The sequence below is a fragment of the Amphibalanus amphitrite genome, unplaced genomic scaffold (assembly GCF_019059575.1).
Source record: "Amphibalanus amphitrite isolate SeventyFive unplaced genomic scaffold, NRLGWU_Aamphi_draft 000055F_arrow, whole genome shotgun sequence".
Classification (NCBI taxonomy): Eukaryota; Metazoa; Arthropoda; class Thecostraca; order Balanomorpha; family Balanidae; genus Amphibalanus; species Amphibalanus amphitrite.
Window position 1 is genome coordinate 847,882 of NW_024881551.1, and position 21,015 is coordinate 868,896.

Sequence of the window (21,015 nt, forward strand, 5' to 3'; positions counted from 1 at the left end):
CCATAAGAAATTGATTGGTTAGAGAAAATAATGCTTGTCATTCATATCGTAAACAAAATATTCCGGAAATCGCTCATCCCTCGTCAAACTTACACAGATATAATTATGACATTTTCCCGATTGACAGTCTGCGTCGATTGTACAGCCACAGTCTTCCGGTAAGTTGCCAAAATCTTGACAAGGGTCGTCGTCTTCAGCTGACAAGAGAGAAAACCAATTTACTACTATAGTGGTTCCTTTTTTAATCTGAATTCGTAAGCGTACTTTGCTGCGGTTAAACATAGGTTTGTATAAAAACTTAATCTACAGACGGCACCATCCACCACTAAATTAAAGTAGAAGGAAATGTTCATGGAAAAGATGCAAACATATTCAGATGTTAAGCTTATGTGAGGGCAGCAAAAAAAAAAATCACCAAGGGGCATGTGGTGCATTTAGTTGTCTATCTTATTTTGCCATATTTATCTAAGCATACCAAAAAAAAATCATCGGTACTGTTGTTTATTCATTTTAAATCATGAACCAGCCTTATGATAACCTTAGCTCTTTTGTCAACGGCATGAAAGCCGTATAAACTGCTGTGTCTAAGCAATCATCTTACTGCAAGTTCCATCTGTTTCGCCTCCAGATACCCCAGACAAATCGCATGTAAGCGATCCGATGCAGTCTGTGTTGTCCTGGCATTGACATCCCTCCTTGCTCTTCACAGTTGGATTGCTCTGGCACTGAAATGATATTATTAACAGACTATTGAAATGCAATTCAGTGATATCTACCGTGGTCAGAGCTTTCGACATCCATAAGAAATTGATTGGTTAGAAAGATAATGCTTGTTATTCATATCGTAAACAAAATATTCCGGAAATCGCTCATCCCTCTTCAAACTTACACAGATATAATTATGACATTTTCCCGATTGACAGTCTGCGTCGATTGTACAGCCACAGTCTTCCGGTAAGTTTCCAAAATCTTGACAAGGGTCGTCGTCTTCCGCTGACAAGAGAGAAAACCAATTTATTGCTATAGTGGTTCCTTTTTTAATCTGAATCCGTAAGCGTTCTTTGCTGCAGTTAAACATTGGTTTGTGTAAAAACTTAATCTACAGAAGGCACCACGCATAGTAAATGAAAGTAGAAGGAAGTGCTCATAGAAAAGGTGCAAAACACATTCAGATGTTAAGCTTATGTGAGGACAGCAAAAAAAAAAATCACCAATGGGCATGTGATACATTTAGTTGTCTATCACATTTTGCAATATTTATCTTAGTATACAAAAAAAAAAATCCATCGGTACTGTTGCTTATTCAATTTACATATTTTTTTATTAGGGGAGAGTGGGGAAAGATGCCCAGGTTTTTACTATGTCATATATTATTCGAAAATGACGATCGGAAAGCAAAAACTTGGAGTTTCAACGGAAGCCGACATCATTTTTCTCCAAAAATATCACACTTTCGTGCCTGAAATATGATAACTTTTTTTGCTATTAAGCATTTTCCTGAAGAAGTCAAAGGGGGCATCTTACCCCTGAGGGTGGGAAAGACGCCCCTGGCGTTGGGGAAGATGCCCCCTGCGCTATAAGTGACATAAATGGGCACGTGAATCGCCTGAACGAATCAGTAGTCCCTTCGAGCCTGCAGTAGACACCAAACGTCATCGTAAGGGCCCTCAAAAGTGGTCGTAAGGGGCTTCAGAGGTCATCGTTAGGGTCATCATAGTCCAGCGCGGCCAAACAAGCTTCCGTGGTGGCGTTCGGAGACCACTGTGGGGCCCTTATAGGTCTTCATGATGCTTGAGGGCCCTCGAGCCCATCGTGGGGACCTCAGATGCCAGCGCGGCTCGTGGAGCCAACGTGGGAGCCCTCAAAGGATGTCGTGAGGGGCCCTGGAGCCAATAATGGGGCCCACCGAGGCTGTCGTGAGGGCTCTCAGAGTCAGATGCCGCCCAAAAAGTCGCTGTGTGGGCCGAGAGACCGGCATGGGGAGCACCCGACCGTACTGGACTCTCAATAGTCCCAGACCGGCTTTTGTCTCTCATCACAAGCATGTAATAAATGATTTGACGGGCTGCTTGAAGGACAGCCTATGGATTTAGGGGGGCATCTTTCCCCATCAGGACAGGGGGCATCTTACCCCAAGGTACCGAAGTAACATTAAATCAGTACAATATGTTAGCCATAAAACTACACCCTGAAACAAACTGTTTGGGACACAGTACACGCACGTTACTGTATCACAACTATAGCAAGGGACGCAAAAATTATCTACCTTCTTTGATATTTACAATGTTTTGACACCAAAATATTTTTCGAAAGCAGCAAATAAAAAACATGCATTCACCAGCCAGCCGTTGCCCAACTGAGCTTCGCAAATTTTTTGTGTAGTTAACAAGGCAGGCTTCCGCTTTACGCTAAGAACATTAATTTCCAGGTCCGATTCTTTGTTTCGCCGCTAGAGGGGGTGGGGCGTCTTTCCCACCCTGGGCATCTTACCCCACTCTCCCCTACTTTAGTCCGAACGGCTGAATGGGCGGATTTGAGGAATCAGAGCCCGCACTAAGCATAGCTTGTTGTAGAAAAACACGGAACAAATAGTGGCATGAAAGCTGTTAAAACTGCTGTGTTTAAGCAATCATCTTACTGCAAGTTCCATCTGTTTCGCCTCCAGATACCCCAGACAAATCGCATGTAAGCGATCCGATGCAGTCTGTGTTGTCCTGGCATTGACATCCCTCCTTGCTCTTCACAGTTGGATTGCTCTGGCACTGAAACGATATTATCAACAGGCTATCGAATTGCAATTCAGTGATATCTACCGTGGACAGAGTAGTTGACATCCATAAGAAATTGATTGGTTAGAAAGATAATGCTTGTCATTCATATCGTAAACAAAATATTCCGGAAATCGCTCATCCCTCTTCAAACTTACACAGATATAATTATGACATTTTCCCGATTGACAGTCTGCGTCGATTGTACAGCCACAGTCTTCCGGTAAGTTGCCAAAATCTTGACAAGGGTCGTCGTCTTCAGCTGACAAGAGAGAAAACCAATTTACTGCTTTAGCGGTTCCTTTTTTAATCTGAATTCGTAAGCGTACTTTGCTGCATTTAAACATAGGTTTGTATAAAAACTTGATCTACAGAAGGCACCATCCACCACTAAATTAAAGTAGAAGGAAATGTTCATGGAAAAGATGCAAAACATATTCATATGTTAAGCTTATGTAAGGGCAGCAAAAAAAAAAAAAAAAACACCAAGGGGCATGTGGTGCATTTAGTTGTCTATCTTATTTTGTAATATTTATCTGAGTATACTAAATAAAAATCATCGGTACTGTTGCTTATTCATTTTAAACCATAAACTAGCCTTATGCTAACCTTAGCTCTTTTGTCAACGCCATGAAAGGTGTTTAAAATACCGTGTCTAAGCAATCATCTTACTGCAAGTTCCATCTGTTTGGCCTCCAGATACCCCAGACAAATCGCATGTAAGCGATCCGATGCAGTCTGTGTTGTCCTGGCATTGACATCCCTCCTTGCTCTTCACAGTTGGATTGCTCTGGCACTGAAACGATATTATCAACAGGCTATTGAAATGCAATTCAGTGATATCTTCCGTGGTCAGAGCATTTGACATTCATAAGAAATTGATTGGTTAGAATTTTAGAAAGATAATGCTTGTCATTCATATCGTAAACAAAATATTCCGGAATTCGCTCATCCCTCTTCAAACTTACACAGATATAATTATGACATTTTCCCGATTGACAGTCTGCGTCGATTGTACAGCCACAGTCTTCCGGTAAGTTGCCAAAATCTTGACAAGGGTCGTCGTCTTCCGCTGACAAGAGAGAAAACCAATTTATTGCTTTAGTGGTTCCTTTTTTAATCTGAATCCGTAAGCGTTCTTTGCTGCAGTTAAACATTGGTTTGTGTCAAAACTTAATCTACAGAAGGCACCACGCATAGTAAATGAAAGTAGAAGGAAGTGCTCATAGAAAAGGTGCAAAACACATTCAGATGTTAAGCTTATGTGAGGACAGCAAAATAAAAAAAAAATCCCCAATGGGCATGTGATACATTTAGTTGTCTATCATATTTTGCAATATTTATCTTAGTATACTAAAAAAATCCATCGGTACTGTTGCTTATTCAATTTACATATTTTTTTTTTTATTACTTTAGTCCGAACGGCTGAATGGGCGGATTTGAGGAATCAGAGCCCGCACTAAGCATAGCTTGTTGTGCTGACCCTGACCCCACCACCCGATCGCGCAATTCCTGTTGTATGGCAGAATTTTGTCCGAATATTTAACGTGCCCTCACGACTGGACACGGTCCCCTCCGCTCACTCACGTTACCTGGCTTCTGTGCGGGCCCTGCCACAGACAAGCACGCCTTACACGTAGGAGCTAAATGTGGCCGCCCGCTCCGGGGTTTGAATCATAAACCAGACTTATGATAACCTTAACCCTCGCCGGACCTATTGGTTTTCTACATACGCGCCGGCCGAGGGGGGGGGGGGCGGGTACGACCCCCCCTCGCCGTTTCGCCCCTGGTGGAGCTAGCGCGTCGCGGAAAAAAGGAGCGTGTGCGCCGTTACGAGTCGCAGAGATTGGTACCCGATTTTAAGGTCCTAGGTCAACCGTTGACCTCTGAGGTCAGGTCAAGTGTCCCAGGGTACGGTTCAGTTTTTGGTGAATAACTTCGCAAAAAACGGCCACAGAGCCGCGATTTTGGCAGCATCGTGTTTGCCTCGCTCAGGCGCGTCGAATGATATACTTTTTGTCCGGGTCAGGTCAACTTGGGTGTTGACCTCAGGTCAAGGTCAGGTCAGCACCCCCAGGTCACGAAGCTGGTCGAAAGAGGTCATGTCGCATATCATTCGATTCGGCAGGTCTTCCTGAGTGCATTGGTGGCTTTCTCGACTCGCTAGCTCAATTTGATCAAGAGTCATTGACGAAAAACTAATATGACCTTGATGACGTCATAAATGCCGTCACGCAAGGTCAACATTGCAAAAGTGACGCATCTAACCTTGCAAGGAGTGCATCAAATCACGATTCTGTGTGCTTGAGATAGTTGGAGATCGTTCCCGGCGGCAGAATATCAGTTTGAATTTTTCCCCATTGACTTATGTATAATGGTGTGGTCACGAAAATGACCTGACCTCATATGACCTTTAGGAAAAATCCGAGATAAACAAGTTGTGAGACTCATAATGGATACTAGATCCTGCAAGTTTCATTTCCCTGTGACATCTCCTCTGGCAGTGAGGGCGTTGCGAAGTTGCGACATCTGAAGACCGTGCAGAGGTTCACTTATGGCGTCATAGGTCAGTGACCTGACCTGACCCAAAAATGCGGTTGGTGTCAAAAGATGCGGCTTGGATCAAAGGTCAGGCATGCCAAGTTTCAGCTCTCTATCGCCAGCGTGTTCGGAGCTATCGCGAAAAAATCCTATGGGGGGGGCGGCACCCGCCCCCCCCCCCCCTCGGCCGGCGAGGGTTAAAGTTATTTCTTTTGTCAATGGCATGAAAGCTGTTAAAACTGCTGTGTTTAAGCAATCATCTTACTGCAAGTTCCATCTGTTTCGCCTCCAGATACCCCAGACAAATCGCATGTAAGCGATCCGATGCAGTCTGTGTTGTCCTGGCATTGACATCCCTCCTTGCTCTTCACAGTTGGGTTGCTCTGGCACTGGAACGATATTATCAATAGGTTATTCAAATGCAATTCAATGATGTCTACCGTGGTCAGAGTAGTTGACATCCATAAGAAATTGATTGGTTAGAAAAAATAATGCTTGTCATTCATATCGTAAACAAAATATTCCGGAAATCCCTCATCCCTCTTCAAACTTACACAGATATAATTATGACATTTTCCCGATTGGCAGTCTGCGTCGATTGTACAGCCACAGTCTTCCGGTAAGTTACCAAAACCTTGACAAGGGTTGTCGTCTTCAGCTGACAAGAGAGAAAACCAATTTACTGCTACAGTGGTTCCTTTTTTAATCTGAATTCGTAAGCTTACTTTGCTGCAGTTAAACATAGGTTTGTATGCAAACTTAATCTACAGAAGGCATCATTTTGCACTAAATTAACCCGCGCCCCAGTGTCAGTCTGGATTTTCCACGACCTGGTGTGGGGGGGTGTGTGTTTGAACACCCCCCTTCTAACTCGGCTCCTGGGCCACGTAGCGACACGCGGTAAGCGGCAATCGAAAGAACGTCAAAAATAAGGACGAAAACACTTCAGTCATTTTTTGGGTCAGGTCAAAGGTCAGGTCACCAGAGGTCACCAAAGGTAAAATGTTGACTATTTCAACATTTTGGAAACTGCCAACGGCTATCTCGGGAACCGATAGAGCTACAGCGCTACGGAAAAGCGCATTCGATAGCCCTTTTACAGACGTTTCTGAGTAATATCTCAGATTTGACCTCAGGTCAACGGTTTAGCCTCCGGAGGGCAAAAACTCCAAAAAATATCCGTTTTTACGAAAATCGGTTTTTCGGCGATAACTTTTGACTCAAAAGAGCCACGACATTACTTTTGCCAGCATCGTGTTCCTCTCGTCAAGACGCGTCGAATGAACTATAACTTGACCTTGAAAGGTCAACTTGAAAATTTGACCTCAGGTCAAGGTCATGACCTGACCGGAAAAGGTCATGTTGCATATCAGTCGATCTGCAACGTCAAGTCGAACACATCTAAGGCGTTTTCAGCGCTCTAGCACGCCTCTATCAGAAGTTATTAGCGAAAAACTGTTAGATTCTGTTCGTGACCTGAGATGACCTCGGGGATATAACGAGGGGTCACAGTTGCCATTTTCCGGTTCAGTGTGTCAATTTTACCTACATCTCGATGTTTGAGAGTGTCTAGAATAGCTTTCGTGCAAAACAGACGCTTTTCAATTTTCTCCCATTGACTTATAATGGAGAGGCCCCAAAATTGACCTGACCTTAGGTCACCGATATCAAAATTCCGAGATATACATTTTATAGATACTGTTAGTCTCATCAATCGCTAAAAGTTTCAAAGTGATCGGTCACTCGGTGTAGCTATGGCAGACATTGAAACTTTTTATGAGGTGAGGTCACTTCAAGTGACCTGGTGACCTGACCTCGAATGACCTTGGTCTGAAATTTTCACAACATGTGTAGAATTGATGTATGATAAGGTGTACCAAAAACGGCGGCGCTCCGCGCCGCCGTTTTTGAGATATCTGCGAAAAACCGTAAGGCGGGTGTTCAAACACCCCCACACTTGGGCGCGGGTTAAAGCAGAAGAAAATGTTCATGGAAAAGATGCAAAACATATTCAGATGTTAAGCTTATGTGAGGGCAGCAAAAAAAAACAAAAAAAAAACACACACCAAGGGGCATGTGGTCAGTGGTGCATTTAGTTGTCTATCTTATTTTGCAATATTTATCTGAGTTAACTCAAAAAAAAATAATCGGTACTGTTGCTTATTCATTTTAAATCATAAACCAGCCTTATGATAACCTTAGCTCTTTTGTCAACGGCAAGAAAGCTGTTTAAACTGCTGTGTCTAAAAAATCATCTTACTGCAAGTTCCATCTGTTTGGCTTCCAGATACCCCAGACAAATCGCATGTAAGCGATCCGATGCAGTCTGTGTTGTCCTGGCATTGACATCCCTCCTTGCTCTTCACAGTTGGATTGCTCTGGCACTGAAACGTTATTATCAACAGGCTATTGAAATGCAATTCAGTGATATCTACCGTGGTCAGAGTAGTTGACATCCATAAGAAATTGATTGGTTAGAAAGATAATGCTTGTCATTCATATCGTAAACAAAATATTCCGGAAATCGCTCATCCCTCTTCAAACTTACACAGATATAATTATGACATTTTCCCGATTGACAGTCTGCGTCGATTGTACAGCCACAGTCTTCCGGTAAGTTGCCAAAATCTTGACAAGGGTCGTCGTCTTCAGCTGACAAGAGAGAAAACTAATTTACTGCTTTAGCGGTTCCTTTTTTAATCTGAATTCGTAAGCGTACTTTGCTGCATTTAAACATAAAAAACTTGATCTACAGAAGGCACCGTGCACCACTAAATTAAAGTAGAAGGAAATGTTCATGGAAAAGATGCAAAACATATTCATATGTTAAGCTTATGTAAGGGCAGCAAAAAAAAAAAAAAAAACACCAAGGGGCATATGGTGCATTTAGTTGTCTATCTTATTTTGTAATATTTTTCTGAGTATACTAAATAAAAATCATCGGTACTGTTGCTTATTCATTTTAAATCATAAACTAGCCTTATGATAACCTTAGCTCTTTTGTCAACGCCATGAAAGGTGTTTAAAATACCGTGTCTAAGCAATCATCTTACTGCAAGTTCCATCTGTTTGGCCTCCAGATACCCCAGACAAATCGCATGTAAGCGATCCGATGCAGTCTGTGTTGTCCTGGCATTGACATCCCTCCTTGCTCTTCACAGTTGGATTGCTCTGGCACTGAAACGATATTATCAACAGGCTATTGAAATGCAATTCAGTGATATCTACCGTTTTCAGAGCATTTGACATTCATAAGAAATTGATTGGTTAGAAAGATAATGCTTGTCATTCATATCGTAAACAAAATATTCCGGAATTCGCTCATCCCTCTTCAAACTTACACAGATATAATTATGACATTTTCCCGATTGACAGTCTGCGTCGATTGTACAGCCACAGTCTTCCGGTAAGTTGCCAAAATCTTGACAAGGGTCGTCGTCTTCCGCTGACAAGAGAGAAAACCAATTTATTGCTTTAGTGGTTGCTTTTTTAATCTGAATCCGTAAGCGTTCTTTGCTGCAGTTAAACATTGGTTTGTGTCAAAACTTAATCTACAGAAGGCACCACGCATAGTAAATGAAAGTAGAAGGAAGTGCTCATAGAAAAGGTGCAAAACACATTCAGATGTTAAGCTTATGTGAGGACAGCAAAAAAAAAAATCCCCAATGGGCATGTGATACATTTAGTTGTCTATCATATTTTGCAATATTTATCTTAGTATACTAAAAAAATCCATCGGTACTGTTGCTTATTCAATTTACATATTTTTTATTACTTTAGTCCGAACGGCTGAATGGGCGGATTTGAGGAATCAGAGCCCGCACTAAGCATTGCTTGTTGTGCTGACCCTGACCTCACCACCCGATCGCGCAATTCCTGTTGTATGGCAGAATTTTGTCCGAATGTTTAACCCGGCACCGCCTGGGCTATTTCCGTACCCACGACAGCCTGGGGGGGGGGGGGGTCGGATCCGACCCCCCCCCTGTTATCTCGAGAACCAATGGTCGTATCGAGCCCCGCGAGGCGGCGTTCGAAAGGTCTCTACGAGACCTTCCCAAAGCACTCTTAAGATTTTAAGATTGAGGTCAATTTTCGGGTCAAGGTCAGGTCAAAGGTCAAATTCAGGGGTTTTGCATGATTAGGCTTACGGACAGCAGAATCGATAGCTGTTGCTCGAAACTCACCAAAAATGACCTCAAAGGCCTAGTGAAGGTACCATGTGCGTATGGGGGTCATACTAAGTACGGGTCAAGGTCAGGTCAGGTCACGAAAGGTCACGGTTTTCACTTTCTGCTACATAGGCGTGCGACACATGTTTTATGGCTTATTTTTCACGCCGAATCCGATGGTAATGGTTATATGTGACCCCAAGTCACTGTGCTGGTGATAAGTGTGCATTGAAAGCATAGAAAATCGTTTATACCATACATAACTAAAGGAGGGCTGAGAAAAAAGGTCAATTTTTCAACTTTTTATTTTTGACATAAAAATGCACTTTTCTAGACGAGCTTTGTCCCAGGAATCTAGTGGTGCCATTTGTTTTCACATGCGATGTTCAGAAGTGCCTCTAATTCACGAAAATGCTTATGACGTCACCATGCCCTATGCATGTTGGAGCTATTTTTTACAATTTGGGGGTCAAAAATCAAGATAGAAAGTTGAAATTTGGGGCATCTAATGTTCTAATAGAGCTCTACAACATATATTCCGGTTTTTTGGAAATTCCTAAAATTTTGGATTTTATTAGCTGTTTTCCAAAAAATATAGTTTTTTGAAATTTTAGGGGTGAAAAACGCATTTTATGGAAAATCCGAGATGGCCATTTTAAAGAACTCGTTGAGCTGCGTCTTTTCATGTCCTTAATTAGCAATTTGCTTAAAACCCTGATTTTTGGCGATTTTTTAAACATTTACCACTTTTTGACTAAAAACGCCATGTAGTAACATCACTAAAATCGATATATCTCAAAAAAAATTGGAAATTTTTTTTCTTAAAAATTGCACAGGAGACGTCGAATTGATGGGGGAGAAGGTATGCCAAGTTTCAAGTAGATAGCGAAAGTGGTTCATGAGTTATTCAAGAAAAACGGAGGGGGGGGTCGTATCCGACCCCCCCCCCCCAGGCGGTCGCGGGTTAACGTGCCCTCACGACTGGACACGGTCCCCTCCGCTCACTCACGTTACCTGGCTTCTGTGCGGGCCCTGCCACAGACAAGCACGCCTTACACGTAGGAGCTAAATGTGGCCGCCCGCTCCGGGGTTTGAATCATAAACCAGACTTATGATAACCTTAAAATTATTTCTTTTGTCAACGGCATGAAAGCTGTTTAAACTGCTGTGTCTAAAAAATCATCTTACTGCAAGTTCCATCTGTTTGGCTTCCAGATACCCCAGACAAATCGCATGTAAGCGATCCGATGCAGTCTGTGTTGTCCTGGCATTGACATCCCTCCTTGCTCTTCACAGTTGGATTGCTCTGGCACTGAAACGATATTATCAACAGGCTATTGAAATGCAATTCAGTGATATCTACCGTGGTCAGAGCATTTGACATTCATAAGAAATTGATTGGTTAGAAAGATAATGCTTGTCATTCATATCGTAAACAAAATATTCCGGAATTCGCTCATCCCTCTTCAAACTTACACAGATATAATTATGACATTTTCCCGATTGACAGTCTGCGTCGATTGTACAGCCACAGTCTTCCGGTAAGTTGCCAAAATCTTGACAAGGGTCGTCGTCGTCCGCTGACAAGAGAGAAAACCAATTTATTGCTATAGTGGTTCCTTTTTTAATCTGAATCCGTAAGCGTTCTGTGCTGCAGTTAAACATTGGTTTGTGTAAAAACTTAATCTACAGAAGGCACCACGCATAGTAAATGAAAATAGAAGGAAGTGCTCATAGAAAAGGTGCAAAACACATTCAGATGTTAAGCTTATGTGAGGACAGAAAAAACAAACAAAAAAACACACCAATGGGCTTGTGGTGCATTTTAGTCGTCTATCACGATTTGCAATATTTATCTGAGTATGCTAAAGAAAATCCATTAGTACTGTTGTTTATTCATTTTAAATCATAAACCCGACTTATGATAACCTTAGCTCTTTTGTCAACTGCATGAAAGTTGTTTAAACTGCTGTGTCTAATCAATCATCTTACTGCAAGTTCCATCTGTTTGGCCTCCAGATACCCCAGACAAATCGCATTTAAGCGATCCGCTGCAGTCTGTGTTGTCCTGACATTGGCAACCGGCCTTGCTCTTGACTGATGGGTCGTTTTGGCACTGTCAATAAGTTAAAGTGAAAAAACATGATTCTCTATATAGATGTATGTTGTACTGCGTTTTATGCTAACATAAGTTATAGTCAGTCGAAGCATATGCAAAAATATTTTTAATTTGGGAAGACCGTTACATGATGGAAGTATATGGTCCATTATACATTGGCTAAAAGCGCTTCATCCGTTTTTTTGCATCTATTGTTGTCACGGATCAATACATTTCATTACGGTGCGACTGTGTGAAGCTTACACAAACTCCTAAATGACACCTGGTGGACTGGCATTCTGCGTCCAGCATACAGCCACAGTCGTCTTCTAGGCTCGAGGCATTTTGGCACGGCTCGTCTGGAGCAGCTGTGAACATTGGATGATAACGTCTCGTGTTAACATGATATGAGAGCTGTAGGATAAGTGCGCATTTGGGTTACATTGCATTGACTTGGCCCTTAGAAGTATAAAAAACGTGCGGGCCCCAATGTACTGCGCTCGCTGACCTGGTCACTTTACTTACTGCAGGTTCCATATGGTTTTCTTTCAGTTGTTCCGGTCATATCACAAGTCAGTCCTTCCATGCAGTCTGAATTTTGCAGGCATTGGCAGCCCGCGATGCTCTTAACTGATGGATCGTTCTGGCACTGTCAGCAAAAGAAAATGTTGGTATTGGTATGCCGCAATGGAGCACGTCAATCCTCAAGTGCGCAGTCGTGTGCTGATACATGTCTTATTTCGACATGTCTTATTGGCTAAAAAGGTAGCGGAATGCAGGTGTTGCCTTCCGTTTGGTAAGTGTAACGTGTGCACATGTAAATTGGCTTTGTTACTGGTAGATTTAAAAAATAAACTATAAAGGAAGTGTTCGGAATGCTGCTGTTTCTTGTCGCTTAGAAGTTGAGAATCTGAAATGTTTTTTTCTTTTACTTTGATAGATACTGATATAGTTAAATTTGTACACTCGTAAATGATTGATGTCATGATATGTCAAAGCTAACTTACACAGAGTAGGTTATGGCACATGTTTGATAGGCAGTCCGGGTTGATCACACAGCTGCATCCGTCTTCATACTCGCCTAGAACTTGGCACCTCTCCTCCGATTCAGCTACCAACATACGTATGGTTTCTTAGGCATCGACGAAGCATCATTTCTTATTCTCCTAGGTAAATGATTGTAATTCGTATTCTTTTCGGGCTAGGTACACCGAGGTAAAAAATGTGAAACACCATATATTTTTGATTTATTGAGTTGCCTTGTTCACCGGTTTGAAAAATGGTTTGAAATTTGGTTTTGAACATGCTCACCTCAGTGTAGCTTGAAACGAATGCGAATCGCCTACATTTACTCTTTGAATCAAATTTAAAGTGTAACATTACATTATTTAAAGGCGTATACGTTGTCAAACGTGCTTAGCTTATGTATGTACAACTTGATGGCTGACTGTAATGTAGTAAAATTACCTGTTTTCAGTTAAAAATTGAACTTACTGCAGGTTCCGTATGGTTTTCTTTCAGTTGTTCCGTTCATATCACAAGTCAGCCCTTCCATGCAGTCTGAATTTTGCAGGCATTGGCAGCCCGCGATGCTCTTGACTGATGGATCGTTCTGGCACTGTCAGCAAATGAAATATGTTGGTATTCGTGTCAGTGGATACTCTTGACCCTAGCAGCCTTCTGCATGCAACAATATTTTTGAGATTTTTTCATGTGCTATATTTATTAAGAAAAAGTGCATCGAAGTACGTTGTTTGACAGTGAGACATGGGGTTTAATTTCCTTTTTTCACTTTACTTCAATTTCACTGTATTAAAGTAGAACATCACAAAAGCATGTGTTATTGAATTGACATGAATCGTGACTTACACAGACCAGATGATGGCACATGTTTGATTGGCAGTCCACGTTGATATTACAGCTGCAGCCGTCTTCAAATTCTCCCAGTTCTTGACAACTGCCATCTGGCTCAGCTACGAATATGGACGACATTCACAATGAAGGGCTGCTTTATAACTTTTATGATAGTATTTGTATTTGTACAAGCACGAACTATCCACACGGAAGTGGTTTTTACAGTTTTTAGTCATGTGAGGTACGAAAAAGGAGGGTAAAACAAACGCGACACACATAAAAATGAAAAAAAAAACATACATACGCGCCCCCTCTTACTAAAATCAGCTTCAGGTGACCTGCAAGAGGAGCTGCCGCTGCAGTTGTCTCTTAAACTGCCCGACTTCTCTTAAACTTATGATAAAAAATGAGGATAGCGTTTGCTGATGACAAACGGATCTATCTTGCTGAGCGTAATTCAACAGACAAAATAGCCGCACGATTGAACTATCTGTAACCTTTGTATATTGTTCATTTTGACAAATGTTTACTTTAATGAAAAACAATATCAAATTCTTATCTGTATTCAATGTAAACGCCTTTCGATTATTTCTTTATCAATACATTGATACAATACAGATAATGAACACTAATGAACAATAATGAACACATTGAATCGTGTGTGTTCATTATCTGTATTGTATCAATGTATTGATAAAGAAATAATCGAAACGCGTTTACATTGAATACAGATAAGAATTTGATATTGTTTTTCATTAAAGTAAATATCTGTAACCTTCCCTGGAACTGAAGTAGCTACGGAATAGTACAGACAAGGATAGCCAGCCCGTCGTGAAAATGGCTAGTGTGTTACCAAAACTGCAATGGTGCTGCTATTGAGCCTTAGATAGACATTGACAATGTACTTGAGCCAAAGATATGTATAGGCAATTTGCTTAGGCTTCAAGGTCTATATTGATCTCTTAAGTCTGTTTTTCTTTCAGTGAAAAAATAATTAGGCGCCTAACGGGTGTCTACTAATTAATGAGAAAAAGTTTAAAGGCTTATATCTCGGGTATTTTGTAACTTTGATAAGCGAAAATTCGCATGCTTATGCGTCCGTCTATTGGTTATCAAATACCTTCAGCGCAGCCCACTGAGCACACCATGTTTCACGTCACGCCGCACGCGCCACCCGACCCCCTTGATCAAACGTCGCGGCACCTCCACGTCAAACGAGACCGATAATTCCCGCCTTCCCGTCTTCAGATGTCGGTCCAAAGCTACAGTCTTGTCCCCTGGATATATTTCTTTCTTGACAAAGCCTCACAAGTATTCAATCGGCCACAGCTGCGACACAAAGGGTGGATTATCTTCTCGATCTTTCATGGGTACGCCGACCCCCTCCAGCATTGTGATGGTTTTAATTGCATAATGGACGAAAAATAGGTCAAATCAGAGTGCATAATCGCCATTTGGGTAATATTCGTCTTTTTTACCTTGGTGCCCTAAAAGATAAGAAATCAACGCATCCATTTGCCGTCCCTCGCACTATAGAACATCCACCCAATGATAACTCATTTTGGACACATGACTGGCAGCACCTCCCCCTCCGGAGAGCCCGTCTGGCCAGTGGCCACATCAGTAAGCTGGAAACCGGCAAGGAAACTTATCCACAGGTTGCAGTTGTATCATTCTTCACAGGAGCATACAAACCGGCAATAGACGGCATTTCTGTTCCTGGGTAAGTCAAGCAGCTCTCGTCACCCATTATCATCTCCATGCGTTCTCACCAGTTGACAGCGTGCCCCTGATAAGCCGACGCAAACGCTGTTATTCTCTGCGTTGCTGCGCTTTGGTGACCTCAGGTGCCTGTGTGCACCTCCGGTACTCAATTGCACATTTTCTACAGCAAAAAATACGACATAATAGTGGCAAATATAGTGGCGTCACACCAGCAGGCCCATTGACACCCCTCACTTTGCCCTTCGCACCCCATCGCCGGGATCTTGTTTCTGTAGCGAAACTCGCAGGGTTGCAGTCACTTCAAAACCTCTTCCAGCATGCTGAACGTTTCCTCTTATTTCAAATATCATAAGCATGCTATTGGCACATGGCTAAAAACCTTTAACTTGCACTAGGAGAACCATAAGTGCCATTTCCGTTGTAGAAAGGTAATTTTTCTTAAAACTGGCGAAGATTGCTTAGAACCGTTGTTTGCTTAACGTTCTCATGGCGACTGACCATGGTATTTTAAGTTTTCGTTTTGCGTGATTGACAAATGACATTCGCAACAGACATGTCTTTCAGCATGTGAGATATGCAGATTATTTATTACCATTAAAGGTTCGTATTAACTATCTGAACTTTTTCTCATTAATTAGTAGACACCCGTTATATCTATTGGAGGAAATAGTCTTGTTATTAGAAGCGAGCAAGCGTCTATGCATTTAAAGAAACGAAGGTCATTATTTATGAATGGGGTGTCCATGACCATCAACTTAACTTACTGCAGGTTCCATATGGCTTGCTTTCAGTTGTTCCGGTCATATCGCAAGTCAGTCCCCCGATGCAGTCTGAATTTTGCAGGCATTGGCAACCCGCGACACTCTTGACTGATGGATCGTTCTCGCACTGTGGATGATAGACAACGGCAATGTGTAATTGTCCACAAACATTTTTATAACATACTATGAATACGTGACTACAAGTCATGTGTAAGTATGGATTGCGAATGTTGACGATATTATTGTACGCAACGAGCACTTGACTCGGCGTTGTCTTTTTCCCTCTCAATTTCTGACGTAAGGACCATTTTTTGAAGTTGCGGTTCGAAGCAAACGATGAATGAACTTAGTAACTCTGTGCGGATACTGCTTGCCATGATACACTTCTTAAATAGCTGAAACTCTGCTTGAGGCTCATTATGAATATAAACCCGCGCCCCGTTGAGGTCTGGCAGGTTCCACGTCCTGTTGGGGGGGGGGGGGGCAAAGGGCCCCCCGTCGTATCTCCGGAACCAATAGCCGGATCGGAAAACTCAAACGGCATTCGAAAGGGCTCATCGAGATGCACAAGAAAGGATATCGATGACCTTCATATTTGACCTGTGACGTCGCAGGGAGGTCAAACAAGGTCAAATCAGTCCAATTTACAATGACGAGAAGTCGGTTATAAAAATGAAATCTAATTTTTCAAAATGAGTCTGTATATGATGTATATGATAGATCTGGCATGTGGATAGTCACCTGAGCGGATGATGACCTGTGACGTCACAACAGAGGTCAGCCTTGACCAATCAGAAAACACTTTCGTGAATCGTAAGGAAAGGCATGTTAAATTGTGAATATTCGAGTCTTTATGAAGACATGTCATATATATATGCAACCACAGAAACCTTCTTGACTATCTTTGTTGGACCTATGACGTGACGGGAATGTCAAATAATGTCAAATTGTACCAGTTTACAACGAAAAACATTTTTTATGTAAAAGTAACTTTACTCACGTGAAGGATCATATTCAGTCAGAAAGAGGTTGATAAGAATCATAAATATTACTCCTGACTGATTTCAAGCACAAATATCGAAAATATTGTTACGTCCATAAGAACAGTCGCTACTTTTTCAGTCAATAAATGGCTATATCTCAGACAGTTTTAGAGATTTTTTGGTAATTTTTGGCATGTGTAAGGCCAGTAAGAGGTTCTCTAAAATTTCGAGATAGCTGCTTTGTTTGCCATGCTTTTTTATACCCACGGTCCAATTTATGAGTCGCTAAGTTGAAACCCTGATTTTCTGCGATTTTTCTCCATTAACAACTTTTTCGACGAAAAATCACCGAACATGGCCTCAGTTTGACCTCTATAGCTCGTGACCTGAGATGACCTGGGACCCAATTTTTCAGGAGCTGTGTAAAATTGGTGTCCGGAGAGGTACTGAAAGATTCAAGTTGAAATTCGCAGCCGTTTTTGAGTTATCTGCGAAAAAACACAGGGGCCCCCTCAACGGGTGGCGGGTTAAGAGTGTAAAAAGAAACAGTAACCTCATAATATAAATCAGAACTAGTAGCCAAAAAGTTATATTTAAAACAATGATCAAATGTTTCGCTCTGGAGCTTCATCAGCGATAATAACAGAAAAACCTATACATTTTTCAACATACGTTTTCATATACATACGTGTTCAAAAACGTATGTTTTTTCTGTAATTATCGCTGATGAAGCTCCAGAAGCGAAATATTCAATCATTCTTTTTTAATATAACTTTTTGGCTACTCGTTCTGATTGATGTTATGAGGTTACTGGTTATTTTTACATTCTTATTATGCACTTCTTCTTCATCAAATATTACAGGTTTACTGGCTGTTGCTAATTGCTAATTTTTCATCAAAGCATTTTCGTCTAAGCTGCTTCAGGACGGTGGTCAGCTCGTGAATCTCGGGTCCGGGGAAAGATGGGGTGCACTTTGGACGCCCTCCTTCCATGGCGGCCTCGAAGCCAGTAGCGACCGGCGAAAAGCGCTGTATAGTATAAAAATCATAAGGAACTTTCTTATGACCATTTTGAGGTCAGAGTATTGTATGTATTCACGAAAAAAAAGCATTGTGAAGTGTGAACGCCTCTCGCCGCCTGAGGATGGTTCGATATTACTTTGTCGTTTAATTCCAAGGAGATGGTGTTGAGTCAGATACTTACTTGTGAGATGATATTTTTCGTACTCCAGCGTAAATGGGTAACCATACGGCTTCCACGGTTGACAGTGATGACATCAGTCATCTTTTGCAAGCTCGTTAAAGGAAATAGTTCACTTTCACGAAATTATTTTTTTTGCAAGGGATTTATGATTTTTTATGTTCAAAATAATCAGCAAAGAAAATAAAACCTTTTTATAACAAAAGATTATTTTCCATATTTTGATATAGGAAGAACTTTTCAGTTTCTGTAAGGCACACGCGATCCAGTATGAAAAGAGCATGGGTCCCGAAAATTCTTCAGAAACAGAGAAATTATCGCAGCCACCGGCATCTGGGCGATCTGCTCGATCTGATAATGTTCCCCTGAATGTCCTAATTGATCAGTACGAGAATTTCTCTAGAGTTCTCGTAGATAATTTCTCTAGTTTCTGAATAATTTTCGGGACCCATGCTCTTTTCATACTGGATGGAAATATATGCAAGGCACACATCCTCAACGCAAGACACCTTTTTCGGGACGAGAAATAGAATATCTTTGCCTAGGGTGATCGTTGGGCTGTAAAAGCTCCTGATTTATGCTCGTCTCAGCCCAAGCTACGGAACTGCTATTCCAGTTCAAAACCCATGTTAAAAAGTGAACTATTTCCTTTAAAGATAAAGATAAAGATCTTTAACGAAAGATAAAGATCTTTAACGAGCTTGCAAAAGATGACTGATGTCATCACTGTCAACCGTGGAAGCCGTATGGCTACCCATTTACGCTGGAGTACGAAAAATATCATCTCACGCTCTCAGTCCCAGCGGATAAAAACAACATCTAAGCAGATACTTACTTGTTTGGCAGCAACTTACTAATATTTCTGTCATTTCTTATTTCATGTCATTTAATGTTTTTACACTTACACATAGTAGATTGTGACATTTGGCGGATTGACAGTCTTGATCATTTTCACAGGTGCAGCCGTCCTCATACCTGCCTCCAACTTGACAATATTCCTCTGGATGCTCTGTAATTAGGAATGAAGTAGAATAGATGCCAAGACTGGAAGTGTGACACACTTAGCAGAGAAAATGTCACCCGGAAGAAGCGTGGTCAACCTTTGCAACATAGCTATTACCTAAGTGGCGTCGCCTCTTTTATATGAAGTGTTCCACGTGTGTGTCAACGCAGACGTGACATATGACTTAGGTACAAACATAAAATGTAGCTTTTAAACATAACATTTTACAATGTTCGTACCTTGAACTTGACTGAGATTCTGCTCAACTACTTTATGCCTTTTTCGAACAACGTGTGTGCTGTAGTTGATTGCAAAACAGTGTCCTCACCGCAAGTGCCGATGGGATGAGTAGCATTTGTTGCTGACTTGTCACACTCGAGTCCTTCATCACAGTCAGAATCTTGCAGACACATGCATCCTTCCTTGTTTTTCCACTGAAGAAAATGAAAAGTCATTTCAATGGAAGTAAACAAAACTGCAAAACTGCAGAAGTAAAAAAGAACCCAAACGTGATGAACATTGTGTCACCTTATGGGTAAGTACATACCTCATCATGAGCGCTCCGGTAGCAGGGGTGGTGGCAGAAGAAGCCCGAGCTGCAGTGCATGTAAAAGAACCGGTGATAAATCTCACGCAGTCGGTCCAGCTTTTCGTACTTTTCCAACGGATGACGGTAGCCGTGGCGATAGAACTTTCGGTACAGCCCAATCAGCCGCCCGTACTTCAGATATTTCTTCAAGTCGGGCACGAAGCCGTGAAGCTCGAGTGACTGGCGCAGCCCGGTCAGCTGTATCCACTTACGGCTGCCCCATAGACGGGGGGACAGGCCAATCAGCCTGCCCCACTTGTGGCTGCCCCACAGACGAGGGGAGAGCCCAATCAGCCTGCCCCACTTGTGGCTGCTCCTCAGACGGGGTCGGAAACCGAGACGGTGGCCGCCCGACGGACGGCGCCGGAAGCCCAGCAGGTGGCTGACGGACAGACGGGACCTTATACCAAGACGGTGACGGAGCGACAGAGTGGGCCGGATACCGAAACGGTGACGGAGCGACAGAGTGGGCCGGATACCGAGACGGTGGCTACCGCGATGGACCGTCGGCCGGCGCACTGGAACTCCCAGCAGTCGGTTGGTCCATGGCTTCAGACGGCTGATAGGCTGCCGGTGGGCGGTGACCTGCAGCAGGGTCACAACCGCCAGCAGCAGCACGGGTCGGAGCCACGCCATGGTGCTCAGCTGTGCCGTATCCCTCGGGAGGCACGGCGAGACCGCCAGTGCACCAGTAGCGACCCGCTGCGCCGCACCCTCCCTTTATACCCGTGCATTAGCTGAATGGTTTCCTGTTGACAAAGTCTGGCAGTTTGATCTCGTCATCAGAGTTGCCATTGGTTGACAGCAGCCCAGCGCGGTGTGATTGGTTATCGCGCAGATGAGTCGGGAGCTGTTGACTTGAGCAGGGCGCCAGAGATGGCTATATTATATACTTACTTGATGTAGAAACAATATTTATTGTATTTGAAAACAGTGCGCACAAATCAAAGATGCGAGTCGTGAGAAATCGGGCAATTTTCGGCTCCGGCCCCGGCCGCGAGGAAAATCTATCGGCAGCTTCAACTCCGGCTCCGATTTTGCGGTCTCAGGCGATTTAAACTTCGTCTCCTCAAATTTCACGCGCGATCAGTCCACTAGCAAAAATGAGCGACGCGACCAACATGGCCAGGCGAAGACAACGCAGCCGAGCGGTACGGTCTCCACGAATTGGAAACTGATTATAGACTGACACAACTCAGTTGCCGCATAGAGACAGAACAAATACGAGGAAGGAGAGTCGGAGACCCGCAGAAAGCTTCACTGTATATAATAACTTATCCAGTAACGATGGAATCGGAGGCTATGAATTTGAGTTCGAAGCAT

General features: G+C 42.6%; 1 protein-coding gene across 1 annotated transcript in view; it reads right to left on the reverse strand.

The window, feature by feature from the left end:
* LOC122378147 (neurogenic locus notch homolog protein 1-like) overlaps positions 1–20,473 on the reverse strand; it is a 43,221-nt gene extending 22,748 nt beyond the window's left edge. Inside the window, exons 1-23 of the mRNA XM_043358872.1 lie at positions 19,006–20,473; positions 15,920–16,043; positions 13,446–13,549; positions 13,071–13,194; positions 12,584–12,687; positions 12,102–12,225; positions 11,841–11,944; positions 11,471–11,594; positions 10,955–11,058; positions 10,667–10,790; positions 8,651–8,754; positions 8,363–8,486; positions 7,858–7,961; positions 7,570–7,693; positions 5,864–5,967; positions 5,575–5,698; positions 3,737–3,840; positions 3,441–3,564; positions 2,927–3,030; positions 2,639–2,762; positions 890–993; positions 602–725; positions 94–197 (exon numbers count right to left, since the gene is read on the reverse strand). Coding sequence (XP_043214807.1) covers positions 94–197; positions 602–725; positions 890–993; positions 2,639–2,762; positions 2,927–3,030; positions 3,441–3,564; positions 3,737–3,840; positions 5,575–5,698; positions 5,864–5,967; positions 7,570–7,693; positions 7,858–7,961; positions 8,363–8,486; positions 8,651–8,754; positions 10,667–10,790; positions 10,955–11,058; positions 11,471–11,594; positions 11,841–11,944; positions 12,102–12,225; positions 12,584–12,687; positions 13,071–13,194; positions 13,446–13,549; positions 15,920–15,959 — 2,424 coding nt within the window. The 5' untranslated portion in view covers positions 15,960–16,043; positions 19,006–20,473. The remainder of the gene's footprint in view (positions 1–93; positions 198–601; positions 726–889; positions 994–2,638; positions 2,763–2,926; positions 3,031–3,440; positions 3,565–3,736; positions 3,841–5,574; positions 5,699–5,863; positions 5,968–7,569; positions 7,694–7,857; positions 7,962–8,362; positions 8,487–8,650; positions 8,755–10,666; positions 10,791–10,954; positions 11,059–11,470; positions 11,595–11,840; positions 11,945–12,101; positions 12,226–12,583; positions 12,688–13,070; positions 13,195–13,445; positions 13,550–15,919; positions 16,044–19,005) is intronic.
* Positions 20,474–21,015: the final 542 nt, after the last annotated feature.